This window comes from Anarrhichthys ocellatus, unplaced genomic scaffold (genome assembly GCF_004355925.1).
Source record: "Anarrhichthys ocellatus isolate YVR2014 unplaced genomic scaffold, GSC_Weel_1.0 scaffold1, whole genome shotgun sequence".
Lineage (NCBI taxonomy): Eukaryota > Metazoa > Chordata > Actinopteri > Perciformes > Anarhichadidae > Anarrhichthys > Anarrhichthys ocellatus.
The window spans coordinates 5311761-5326123 of record NW_022280031.1 but is presented as its reverse complement, the minus strand read 5'-3'; the positions used below and the strand labels follow the sequence as shown (position 1 = coordinate 5326123).

Below are 14363 nucleotides of genomic sequence, written 5' to 3'. Positions count from 1 at the left end.
TAATACATCTCTATTAATGAAACGGTGACTGCAGCGTAATGCAAGAGATACCAGCACATGCTGCAACAATCAATTTCCCGACCAGCAACCTACAGACAGAGGGCGAGCAGGTCATGTGTTCATGGCTTCTCCACCCTTCAACAGCACACGGCACGGGGAGGATCAAGAGCCACATTTTACAGCACATAATCTGAATCCCGTGCGCTGCCCATGAACTGAATAATGTGCCCCATTTCAGTGACAATATCAGAGAAATCCAGTGGCAGCCATCTTAGGTGTACCACTGCAGAGCGTTTGATCAAGGACGTGTCGCGCATCCTTCACTCTCTGTTCTTATTCTGTGTTCAGGACCGCGGCCAGCTCCCCGCGCCTGCGTCCCCGCCTGGCAGGCAATGAGAGGCCATCGCCCGCTTTTATCAACAGGGAGAATAAGCCGCTCTCCTTCCCCTCAGCTGTAGGCCACACTACACTCCCCCTGCCCCTCCCCTCCGCTCTCTTCTCACCTCCCCCTCTCACATCCGCAGCAGTGACTGGCCAATAAAATACAGAAAATACGTAAGCATCGACGAGTGCTCGGCGCAGGCGGAGAAAGCTCAGTGTGAAGCAGAATCAACCTCTTCCAGCTCCACTCGTACTGCTGACATCCCCCAGCGAGCGAGTAGCTTACAATCAGGGCCCATCCCTGTCTTGACTTCGGGCATATATTCTTCATGAAATCTAGGCACGGATAAGACTACGGCACAGCCATCATCTGGGGGATATAGGCTACTCATTTAGTAGGTTAGGGTATCTGTAGGAACGCATCACCTCTAGAGCAAGATGTTAGATCCGTCGTCCAGCGAGGAGGAATCTGACGGGATAGTAGAGGAGGAAAGCAAAGAGGCGATGGCACCTCAGGCCGGAACCCGCATCTCTCCGAGCAGGACCACCGAGAGCTCGGGTGGACTCGCGCCCAGCAGCAGCCGCAGCACTGCCCGTCCGACCAGCCCGAGCCCGTCAGCCGCCAGCGAGGAGAAAGAGGACCTGGAGAAGATGCAGAGGGAGGAAGACGACCGTAAAAAGAAGCTGCAGTTGTATGTTTTTGTGATGCGATGCGTCGCTTACCCATTCAATGCAAAACAGCCCACAGATATGGCAAGGCGACAGCAGAAGGTAAGGGTCCTCGGCGTAAAGGCATGATTAATAACCACATGCTGACGAAATGCCTACTTTCATATCGCAGATGCTGTCATTGATGACCTACATACGGTAGAGCACAGAGAGGGGGTTTGGCCTATCCGGTAGCGCACGGATCCAGCACAGTTCCAATGAAACCACTGTTTGTTTTTTGACGCAAAATGTTGAAATCCTCGGAGCATGACAGCAACACATATAAGCGCTCCGAGCTCCGTATAGTGAAAGGACACATGGCAGCCTGCTGCAGAGCTGCAGGCTGAGTGCAGTCCATGTTACTCCATACAGCTCATAAATGATATTAATCTCAGAGCCCAATAATTGAAAGGGCGTTTATGGTGGATGGCTATTTAAAATGCCATTGTCGTTGTTGGCCTACATCTCACCGGATGCTTTCCGATATGTGGCTATATCCTGCCTTCTTGGCGGGTACCCAATTCCAACCCGGTTGCGCCATCACTTATCCCGTTAATTTGGCCTCCCAAGGTGACTTTTAGGCACAGACCTCTTGAGGAGGGTGGCTTATTAGCCCTTCTCCTCTGCAGATGAGGTCGGCTCCTCTCGGCAGGTTATAGTTAATTAATTGCATTAAAAAATGAAATGTCAACTCGTTTTATTTTTTTTACCAGTCCAGTTTATAATATATATATATATAAGTTACTGTAAGGGACAAGGCCTACCTCCTGATTTCACGTGGCTGCTGTGAGGCTCCATTGACGTTGAAGCCAATTTTGGGTCATGATGTCCTTACTGTCAAAGTCACAATGCACAGGCTCTACTGTACTAAAGGAAGGTTGAATTGATAGTGGACAATGACCCGATTTATTTTTCTCGATATGTGCATTTGTATGTCACACCAAAAATAGACCATCTGTTGTTTGTACTCCAAGACTGTAATGACATTTTCCTTAGTTAAGGCACCAATGCCATTCTAGATGCAAGCGATCAACACGTTTTGTGTCTAGGGCTGCCTTTATATCATGAAAGCATTGACATTCACATGGCTCAATGAGACTGTAGTAGCAGTTTCTTGTAGCTCTCCTCAGAAGGCAGACGTTGCATTCAGTGTGGACCTGCACAGGATTCAGTCAGCTCAGTTAAAATCACTGATAATGTATCACTCTTGCAAGGAAACTCTGTAAACAGTATTATGGGAATTGTGTTTGTGACTGTTGTTTTTTTTTAACTGCTGACAATTCCTCTTCTTCTGGACACAGTTTAAGCCATATGGTCTGAATTGTTTTCTGCTGACTCATGCACAAGTGCATGTGGGAGGCATAAACCACAGTGTTTCCATCTATTTGTTTGTTTGTAGTACCGCTCAGCGTATGGTTACTGGTCTAATTGGTGCTTAGTAATGCACGTTCATATCTGGTAGCTTAGGAGGCCACAAACATTTTGCTGTGGGTGAGTGAATATCCAGACAAACAATCCAATGCCTGCTGTGAGACCAAGAAATGAAAGCGTGTCTGTGTGCCTACAGTCTGCCTTTGACTTTGATTTTGTCCAAATTTGCTTTGGTCTAAAACAATCCCTTCAGAAGAACTATACACCTTATGCAGAATTAAATGACAACAAGTCTATCGCCTTTCTTGTGACAGATTTAATTGGCTTGATTTATACGACACTGAAAAAAGATAGTTTAATATATACACAATCATTTAACAACACAGAGTACATTCTGACAGTTATGTGCATTTACAGTGTCATGCCATTGTGCAGTAGTCATCGTCTCATCATTTAATTACATCTATGTCCTGTGTGATTGTAAAGAAAATAATTGTCACAAAATACATTTTGTTGAAGATATACCATTCAGCATTGGTCCAATATTTTCTCTGTAGATTCCCCTCCGCCACAGATCTCCCTTAAATGTGGGCTCCTCAGAGGTTCGATAACAATAACATATTAAGGAAATTCCTCACACCGTTGCCTGCTCAATTTAATATGTAGCCTATTACAATTTTCGACTATTATAGATTAGTCACAGAAATATGATGAAGCAATTTCTGTAATGAAAAGACTTAAAGGCCTCAGCGAAACATGTGGAGCAGCTCCATGATAATCCGTTATTAGAAGCTCTGGCACACAAACAGCAGTGATGGGCTATCACAGAGAAACAGGCCAGCCTGCAGAGTATGCTAGCTCCACTGCTGCTGCTCCTTGAAATGTATTGCTATAACCTTGTGAAAGGGTAAGACAATAGGGCAGTAACAGGCTTCCATTTGAGGGAAATATTTTCTCCATCAGTCTCAACGACGTGTTCTCAAACAGTACTATGGAGGCCACTGCTGTTCAAATGTTGGTTGAGTGTATTTGCATATTTGACTGGTGACAAGTGTTTGCATGCAAGGTTAACTGTCCTGGGACACACTTTCACTAATGGATGACCCCCTCACTAAACATGTTGTAGATGAATTATTGAGGTTATTGTATTGGTATAATTCCTCCTTCATTTAATGGCAATAAGCTCATGATCATGATGTCATGATGTCATGAGTGTTTTTATGTGTCCCGTAATGAGGATTTTTTTTTCTATTAATGCCAATGTCGGCCTTTCACTTGTTCACTAGGACAATCACTTTGAATCCGACTTAAATATCTCAAGAACTATTTGATTGATTGCGATACATTTTCATTCATGGTACCCAAAGGATGAAGCCTATTTACTTTGGTGAATCCCTGACTTCATCTGACACCACCAGCAGTTCAACATTTCCACTTCTCCATTGAAATATCTCAAACATCTATTAGATGGATTGGCACAAACTTTCATGTTCCCAGATGATGAATCCTAATAGCTCTGTATCCTGAGACTTTTCATTTAGTGCCACCATGAGGTTGGTATTTGTGGCTTTGAGTGAAATGTCTAAGCAACTGTTGCAAGAACATTTGGTAAATATATTCATGTTCCCCTCAGGATGTACAGTATATAATAACTTTGTGATCTCTAACTTTTCAACCTTTGCCATCATCAAGTCAAGAGTTGAATTTGTCCAGCAGTTTGGTTTATAAACAAATACCTGCTAATTACTAATGTTAGCATGCTAACAAGCTAAACTAAGATGGTGAACATTCCACCTGCTAAACATCAATATGTTAGCGTTGTCATTGTCAGCATGTTAGCATGCTTAAGTAAACGTTTTCTCAAAGCACTACTGTGCCTAATCATAACCTTACTAAGTCACGTACATGGCTGTGCTCTCAAAATGTTTGGTAATAAGTACAACTGTACAAAAACTGAAAAAGCTCTGATATTCTTGTGTAATGCAGATTTCAATAATAAATGAAAGGTCTCATGCTGTCGAACAGAAGCAAACAAAAGCAGTCAAACTGCTTTTGTTTGACTTTTTAAACTATATATAAACCTATATGTTTTTTTAGAACTCGTTGAATGTGTATTTCTGAACTGAATAACCTCCATGGTTCAGGATTTTTTTCAATTATAAAGTGTGATGCCCAGAAGATAATCTGACCCTATCAACTCATCCACCAGCAGGCTCTTGGCTCTGCATTTTAAAACTATACAGTATGCCTGTTGATACTCTGAGTGCTGTGAATTGTGCAGCAGGCTCTGTGATATGAATGTGAAGTAGAGTGAAATGCAAATCAGTAATACTTGTGATACGGTGACGTTTGCAATGTTGGTGTTTAGCGCTAAGCCTGACAAAGGATTTTGAGTGTCCCAATGTGAACTAGTTTCACACGGAATGGGATTCCTATCATGTTCTTAAATTGAAATCATAATAATTGCCTTGCGAATGCAAAAACTGTGCTTGATGACGACTCACTTTATTTGGAACTGACCCTATAAGGCTTACTAACGAGTAACAATATCTTGCCAGGACAATTGGTGGTAGTAGAATATATAAAATATGAATTGTAAATATGAATTTAAATATTAAAAATAGGGAATAGTGAAGTTATCTTAAGGCTGTGGAGGCGTATATACAGTATGGCACAAAAGTCATACATGGACATAGTTATTTAATCTTTTTATGTTTATTCAGTGGATGAACATGGTAATATAATTCATGACATGAAGATATGAGGAGATGGAAACTAGAAGAGGGAGCTGAGGAAGACAGGCAGATAGCACTGACATCATTGGAAGAGACATGAGTAAAATTAGTAACATTAAAACATTCATAAGAATACCTATAACTGGTATATGTGCAGTAAGGATTTTGACTAACTGTTCATGCACTGTAGGGTTTTAAAAATCCTAATGTATGGATTATGTCTCTTATGTCAATGCCCCTTATTTCTTCCTTGAATAAAATCAGAAGACATTTTGACTATAGATTATAGGTGGACAACGAACATGTAGATATACAGATAATTAAGGTGAAACTGCTTGAGCTCATTATGTTCATAGAACACACAGTCATGTAGACAATAAGAGAGCAGCAGTAAAAGGGGAAAAAAAGGCATGCTTTGAGTTAACATCATAAAACATGCTGATTGCTGCTGCTGAAGAATGTTAGTCTCAAATATTAAGCAGCTGCTGTATGAGCGTGTTCTAGCAACACTGTTGAAGAATAGAGGTGTACATCAATAGTATGGACATGAAAGTGGATTCCAAAGGGGTGACAGCTGAAAAGCAGCAGGCAAAATACCCCCTCACCTACAATCTGTGCAGCCGCGTGAAACAAATCACAGCTTCACAAATTAAACATCTCCCTCTGTTTGCATATAACCAAGAAGGAAGACTAATAAGAATACTAACATTGTTTCCCAAAGGTTTGACTGCTTTCACGTTCCAAATAAATCTGACTCATATTTGCCTTGTGCATTTGAATGATCGAGTCGTGTGACCTGATATTTGCACACATTTACTCACAAAAATAGCTTCAGAAATGAAAATCTTACACCGCAGAATCCTTGCACATAAATGTACAATATTTTATGTTTCAAGATGGCATTGTATAAGGTATTATGTCTCATAAGAGGCAAATATATATGTGTCTAACTGTCCTCTCTCTGAATACAGTATTTACTTGTTAATTATCGTGCAACCTTTGTCTCCTTACAGAGACAATCTTTAATCTTGTCTGCTGTCCAAGGCTGCATTTTAATTTGGGTAGGCAAATGTTAACCAGCTGCAGTTATCATTTGCTCAACCTTAATCCTGGTGGTACAATACAAGGAGACCCATGTTTTCTGAAAGACAGTTTGTGGACATGAAGAATAATTGTCAGGTTGTGCATTGTTAATATGTCCTCATGCTGTATGCATGGGTTGAGACAGATTAATCTGCAGGGCTCCTGTCATCCTTTTTGCATTGTTGCTTTATAATCCCTTCATGCTCCCAATACTGCACATTAGTCATCCTCCAAAGCCGGTACATTGAAAATGGACATTGGACATTAGCAGCCCTGGTTGGCAATGCAACTGGAAAAAACATTATGTTTTGACAACATACATTTCTTTAGTTAACATTACAATTATTTTCACCTTTATTGTGATTATAATAAGATTCTGACTAACCTTATCAAATTTAAATTGCGGCTGCATTATTTCCATTTGCAATCTGCAAATTAATCTACTGATTAGTTTTTGGTCTATAAAATGTAAAAAAAGAAGAGATGAAACATTGCTATTGGGAGAGTACAAGGTGATGTCTTCAAATTGTTTTGTCAGGCCAACATTTACAATTAATAAATATTCAATTTACCATCATTAAAAACCCTGCTACCATTCATATTTTAGCAAGCAGAACCAGAGATTTATTTTGTATTTTTGGATGAAAAAAGCATCAAAACCATCAATTGATTGTCAAATAGTTGCAATAGTTTTTTTTTCAATCAACTAATTGCTTGATCAACTAATGGTTCCAACTCTCGTCAACATGCTACTGGTAGTGACAGACATTTTAATCGGAATTGTGTTGTAATAAAACAGCTGGGTTTACTTCCTGCCAGATGTTTACATGAACATAGCATTGCAACAGGAAACGAAATATATATGTTTGAAATGTCAGTAGTTGCTGAGCTCAGTGGCCTCTTAGAGCAACCTCAAGTGGATCAGTGTGTGCTTTGTGTGTTTGTGCTTGAACAATTCAAGCGAGTAAATATATCTGTGCAGTCTTTACGTGTTAATCATAATGGCAATTACTTTATTCTTTCTCATCAGTACCTCTACGTGCGTCAGACCAAGCAGTTAAACCATAGCAGATCAACATTAATCAGCTAGTGTCATCATGGTCCTGTTTTCTAAAACTGTTATAATCACATACATTTTTTTGTACACTGTAATTGGGACATTTGTTACCCTTATAATTATGGGATAGTTTTCTCGTATTGTAATTATTATAATTATGACGTATCAGAGTTATCATCACTGTAGCCTACATGAAAACTTTGGTGAACTTTCTTCGATGAACACAATGTGTGGATGTATATATTCACACTTTTAGAAATCTTTTTTGTTTCTTGAAAGTGAAATCAAGGCCGGCAGCTGTTGGTCGAATGTCTTTGTGCAAAAGTATGGTTGTGTTCAACCACGAAACATTGCTTCAAAGGGAAAATGACCAGTGTATGACTCCAATAAGACAAAGAGCAGAGAGATGGAGAGAGATTAGTAGTGGTAGTTTTCCACATTAAAGAAAGAAGACGGAGGTAAGAGCTATAGCAGGATCATTACTGCAGTTCTCTTTGATCCTCTCTTTCCCTCTTTGTCTGACGACTGTCACTGAGGCATAAAGAACACAAACAGCAGCCTGGAGCAGCCATCATGCTGTATGTCAGGTAGACACTCACTTTCTTTCCTGTGTTATCATGGGTGTCACATGATAACACAGGAAACACACATGTTCCTGTGCCATCTTCTTAAAACATAATCAACAACTCAATCTGTTTCAGAGGCCTTCTGTCCTTCTCTCGTTGAAGGGCAGAAGAAGCATTGTCATCCATACACCAATGCAGTAAGATGATAATAATAGATCCATGTGGAGAGAAAAAAGGACAAAAATTCAAAAACCAACCTCAAGAAGAAAACAAACTAACTTTCAATAATACTTTGTTCTGCTCTGCCTTCACAATAAATAAGAAGGTCATACCTCTCCTATTATTAATTATAAAAAAACTTTGATTTGAACTCATCATTACACGTCAAAGTCTGATTACAGGTCTTGGGGAGTTATATTGCTTACATGAAAAAGTTGTATAAAGCCTTTGTCGCTCCAGAAGGAGAAATCTGATAAAATGCCATATGATTACACTTTAGCGTTGGTTGGGTCTAAAGAATACAAGATTGAGAATGAAATAAATCCGTTGGTGTGGAGTTAGACAGCTTACCAGACCTCTGTAGGCCGCTCCTCATCTCTGCTTGAGGCTTGTAGAGCTACGTAGCTGCTACTAGCATAACACACTCAAATATCCGATCCCACTGTCAACACTTAAGTTGCATTGTGAGAATGCTGAAATATTTTGAAAACACATGTTCTTAACCTTTCCGTCTACAATCTTAAAAAAGAGTTGCTGAACTCACAAGTAAAGACCATGTTTGAAAAGTCAGATTAATGTAATCTGGGTGATCTATTTCCACTACTTCTTGAACTGTTTGCATTTGGAAAACACTCACGATGCAATCCTCACCGAGCATCTGACAAGAACAAGAGATGGCACAAAGAAGTAGATATCTGAGATAATCACTTTTAAAAGCAGAGTGAGTGAGAGAGATTTACTCGATGGTGGAAAGAGGGAAAACGACAGTAAGTGATTCGTGATGGGAGGGTGGAAGGAAAGGATTTATAACTTAGGTTCTTGATGAGAGTAATGCACCAGCTTCAGACAGAGATACCAACCCACATTCTGCTTTGTGTACTCTACTCTTGTGCGGCACTGCAGTACTCTGAACCACGTCTCAGAAACACTATCACACAACGACACAATAGATGAATGCAAAATAAATCAACAAAATATATTTTAAAATTTCTCTTATTGTACGACACACCTTTATTTCAGATTAAAAAATAAAATAAAAAAATAAAGGAGCCTTTTCAAGCTTGGCCTTTTTACCCGATTTCAATTTTTAAATGTTGGAGTGCAGCATACAGTGCAAGGCCACTCCATCGTTGGTTGGACTTGTTGCACCTGTCATTATTGATTAATCCATTGACCATTTTCAATTTAATTGATCAAGTAGTTCAAGAAAAGACAAGAAGTGAAAATGCTCATCAAAAGTTCTGAGAGCCAAAATTAAAGTTATTTCTGAACATCCAACATCCAAAGATATCCGATTTAAAATGACACCAAAGAACCTAAAAATGCTTTGAAAATCGATATAATTTAATTTTAAATAAAAGTAGCCATCCCTCACAAAATACTCATATTTATTATTGATTATTGACTAAATTATTGAAGCATCAGTTGCCTACTTTAATGTTGTAGCTGGCCGAGGTAGAGTTGATTTGAAGAGCTACATATGCTGTTGTGTAGTTTAATCTATAACAATGCATCATAAATAATAACTGATGGGTTTTTTTTATATCTGAAAAGGTAACTGTAGCTGCTAAATACAAAACATATAGTGGATTCAGGCATGTTATGGTAAACATGAATGTCATCAAATAAATGTCATCAAAATCTGGCAGAACAAATAACTCCCACTTCAGTATTTCAGTAAGTGTCTGTATATGTACTGATGCCAATGCAATGTAATATACAGCGTTGATTTGATTGTTTTTGACAAAATTGATGCAAATTCTCCCGTTGATCTTATCCTCTCTATGTGTGGAAGTTCCCGTGGCCGTACCATTTAGGTTAATTACGTTAAGGACTTATTTTCTCCTCCGTAACTGAATGAGCATATTGATGAACCGGCTGAGCTGTGCGGCTGCTGCCTGTGAGTTGGTGGTGTGATACTGGATGACTGTTACATGAAGGGGCTTATAGCTGGTTGTGAGCAAAGTGTTCTGCTGTATATATCTGCAGAGCCACAGCTCCTGAATACAACAACGATGTGAAGACTGGATATACAGAGCCAGAGCTTCCTGTTTTATCCCTCTTTGCCATGTGTCAAGCTCTGTCTGCAGAGTATGCACCTGGCTGTTTACTAACCCAGCGGAGTGGTATTTACTCACACAACGCAGTGTGTGTGTCTGTGTGTGTGTGTGTGTGTCTGTGTGTGTGTGTGTGTTTGTGTGTGCGTGTGTGCGTGTGTGTGTTTGTGTGTGTACCTTCAGAACAAATCCACGCGAGCGTGTCTGGTTGGAGATAATAGTTTGTGCATCTGTCTTTGTATAATTGTAGTTTTTTGACCACAGTCAGTACACAATGCTGGTGTTCTGTGTTTGATGAGGCCTGTTGCTGGTAGATTTTGTGCAGCTGCCATGCAGCGCTCGCTCTCGTACTCTTGTTTACTCAGATTTGGGCCGGTGGTGTCATCTGCAACATGACTGAAATATGCTTTGTCTGGCGAAAGGATTCAAGAATACCATGTTTGCTGAAAACCAACAGCAGCATTAGTAGGCAGCTCTTTCATGAGCAAACAGATTTATACTCAATAAGAACATTTAGTTTGCATGATATTCTTCCGTCATCACTTTGCAATTTGATCTCATAAAAGCAAAGTGAACCCTCCTTTTTAGGTTGATGTATATCTCCACAGCATCATACCAACGTTCATGTTTTGTCTCTTCATTGTATATAACATTGCATGTTTTTAGCCTATTTAGTTGTTGCCCTAGTCCTTACAATAACCCAGTGAATGTTGGTCTATTTTTTATGAATTAAACTTGTATTCATTTGGTTTATTTTTTATGAATCCACTACTACCACTGCCCACCACCGAAAAATGCACATCTGCTGTGTTAATTTAACATAATGCAACTTCTAGAAGAGGGTAAAGTGTGAGTCAGCTTTATTGCGCTGAACCACGCTAGGTACAGTATACTGTATATGCTGCATTCAATTAGCTAATTACACCACTCATCACAGCAGTGCAAGGATGGCTGATATGCTGTATACCTTGCAAGCTAGGTTGATTAAAAACCTCTAAGAGATAATATAATAAATATGAACAGAATCACAATCATTATATAATAATAATAATATAATTATTGTCTATTATTACAGGTGTTATGCAATATTTTGTACACACATGGAGGTTTACAACAATAGAATAACTCTGTTTAATAATAATAATACTTATGTAACGATCCCCCTATTATATTGAATGTAGTGATTGACAGCTGAGAACATTTGAATATCCTTTAAAATAAGTATTTTTCCAAATGTTTTGGAGCCTTAATTTAGTTAATTAAGACAGTTTATTGCTTCCTTTGTCTATTAAATGCTACCCGGTATCTTCTGTCATCTTGTATATGACAGATAAACTGAAATACCAAAAACATGTTATAAAAAGATCATTACAACCTACACTCCACACATATTGACAAAGCAGTCATATCCTTTTTTGGTTCACTGAATAATCACTAAAGACAGCTTTCATTTGACAAGATATGTGCCGGAGGGGCTAAAAATGGGCTGAATAGGCTTTAAGATGCTAAACATACAGTATTTATAAAAGAATTGTACTTAGTTTAAGCTTCTCTTTCATTTTGTACCATCTGTTTACTCCACACTGTCTATTAAATAGTGATATGTTGGAAATTACCATTTTGGGTTGTTATGTTTATAATATATAATTGAGCATGAAGCTAGTTTTTATTTAAAATTCTTGGGTCGTTAATTGTTTGACAATGTCTTGAATGTTGAATCAGCCACCACTATACCCTATATCAATAAATCCATAGTCATTCTGAACTGTAATAAAGTTACTGTACATCAAGCCAATGCAATGTGCACATCAACCCTATTGATAGGCGAAGGGTGATTAATGTCATTGCCCACTTCATTGCAAGCCAATGAATCACAATGTAACACTGCAATCTTGATAAGAGCCACAGAGTGAGAATCAACAAGAGCAAAGCAGGAATATTGGGAGTCTGGCAATACGGATGAAAATGGAAGCATTTTCTCTCATCCATCAACTTGGTTCCTAATCAACACAGTTCTCCAATCAGCAGTGAAATAAAGAGCATGCAGAACTGAAAGTCATAAATACTTTATGCAACTTTGGTGGCATTTCGATTCTACTGTGTACTTCAGTGTCAGCTCTCACGCACACACACACACACACACACATTAATTTTCTGGAGACTAACCGTAACCATTTGCTACTATCCTAATCCTAACCCTAACCTTATAACCTTAAACCAAGTATTCACCCTAAAATGTAAGGATTTACATTATGGAGACATGCAATTGTTCCCTTTTTGTCAAAAAAATGAAGGCAAGTCTCCAGTGTGACCATGTTATCAGATTTCTGTCCCTACAAGACAGGTAAAACACGGCCACACACACACACACAAACACGCACGCACACACACACACACACACACACACACACGCCCACACACACATGAACACACACACGCACACACAGTGTTAGCAGCCTGCTGTGTTGTCATATAAAGTCCAATTGGCCGAGAGAAACTGTCAGCAGAAGCAAAAGTATTATTAGCTTTGACCTTTCATGGTAACATCTTCAGGTAAAACACGAATGTGTTGTGCCAGTGTTGGACGACTGCCAATACCCCGTCTCCTTGAGTTTATTATAGTATTTCTGTGATTATATTATCTTTGTGATTCTTTTCGTTGTTAAATAATCTGCCAGTTACTTTCTTGATTAATTGTTTCATCTATACACGTCAGAAACCAGTGAAGAATTCCAACCATCATTTTACAGATCTCACAGCAATGTCTTCAAATTCCTTGTTTAATTCTCCAAACCCCAAAGCTTTTAATGTACTCAATCAAATCCTCACATTTGAGGGGCTGGAAGATTTTGCTTGAAAAATTATTAAAACGATTAATCAATTATCATAGGTGCTGATTATTTTTTCAGTAATTATTCTCTACTTATAGCTCCTCAACAAAACACAATAAAACTGATCAGTGATCTATTTAGTCGTCACAGCATAGTGTAGTTGCTTTTGTACGCTGTAAACTGAAATGCAGTTGCTATGTACCAGAGTTCGTATTCAAGAAAGCTCCAGTGACCTCAGGTCCAGTGGTGGAAGTGCTTTGCCCTAAAACATTTCAGTCAGCTTGGTTCAAGTCTGCTTTTGTGCCTTTTTTCAAAAGCCCAGCAGCCCTTTAACAAAAAAACATCTCAGCCCATACCTCAGTTTATTACCCATTTTGCTCTCCCTGTTGGTGAATTGATTGTAGCTCATCACTCAGCATGCCTACTCTTAAGTCTGAGCATGTATGCACACATCTTTCTCCCATTTATTACTTTTAATTAAAATGTTTATCCTACAAAAGACTCCTGCTTAGAAAACAGTGGGCTACTTCCATTCGGGGGAGAGGGTTCCCTCCTCAATTGCTCTCCTGAGCTTTCTTATATTTTTATCTGTTCAACTTTTTTTAGGGAGAGTTTTTCTTTATCTAAATAGAGAGTCTAAGGACAGAGGGTGTTGTATGCTGTACAGACTGTAAAACCCCTTCAGAAATAAAACTGACCGGCCTTGACTACGTACTTCAGAATTTAATAGGAAACACGTTCTCATCAGTAAAAGGAATGAAAGTCTGTGTGTTGTATACTTCCCATTGTACATTATGAGAAAGGGCAATACAAAGTGAAAACTATGTTCTGTATTTATCCTGACCCCCTCACTGTCAGAAATGTACAAGAAACCAAGGACAAGTATATCGACTTTAGCCTCTGAGAGTCTCCGTAGACCGGACTGATTTGCATACTGGTGTTATTATTAACACTTCTTGCCACAGGATGTTCCTTGAACACTGTGGTCTATTAGAAAATGGTCGGAGATGGTCTACACGTTCTCTTTATCGCACATCTACAGTAGCTATTGCGAATACGAATAAACCTGAAACCTTGAAGCAGAAGCACACGTATTGATCTCTGATGTTGTTGGTGTGCTGTTAAGTGCATCTTTTATGTTTGGACATTAAGTGGTATATCATCGTGAGAGTCACTCATCCGCAGCTATCGTGAATCGGATAAAGTAGGAGTTTCCTTTTTGTTGAAATGATTTGTGAGGCTTTGTATTATATTTATTGCCAGTGACAGAGAGATAGAGAGAGGTCCTCATTGTCAACCTCTGGTGTTTTTGTCTAGTTTTTATGTGTTTGTATTTATATGCACCTTATTAAATC

The 14363-nt window shown here is 39.1% G+C and overlaps 1 protein-coding gene across 13 annotated transcripts in view; it reads left to right on the top strand.

Annotated features, from left to right (window-relative positions):
- The first annotated feature begins 557 nt into the window (after positions 1-557).
- cadpsb (Ca2+-dependent activator protein for secretion b) overlaps positions 558-14363 on the top strand; it is a 59818-nt gene continuing 46012 nt past the window's right edge. For 8 of the 13 annotated variants that reach the window (XM_031855431.1, XM_031855413.1, XM_031855388.1 and 5 more), the window contains exon 1: positions 560-1152. In XM_031855431.1, coding sequence (XP_031711291.1) covers positions 820-1152 — 333 coding nt within the window. In that variant the 5' untranslated portion in view covers positions 560-819. Of the gene's footprint in view, positions 1153-14363 lie in introns of all 13 variants that reach the window. The other 5 variants (XM_031855478.1, XM_031855461.1, XM_031855469.1 and 2 more) reach the window with 2 other exon arrangements.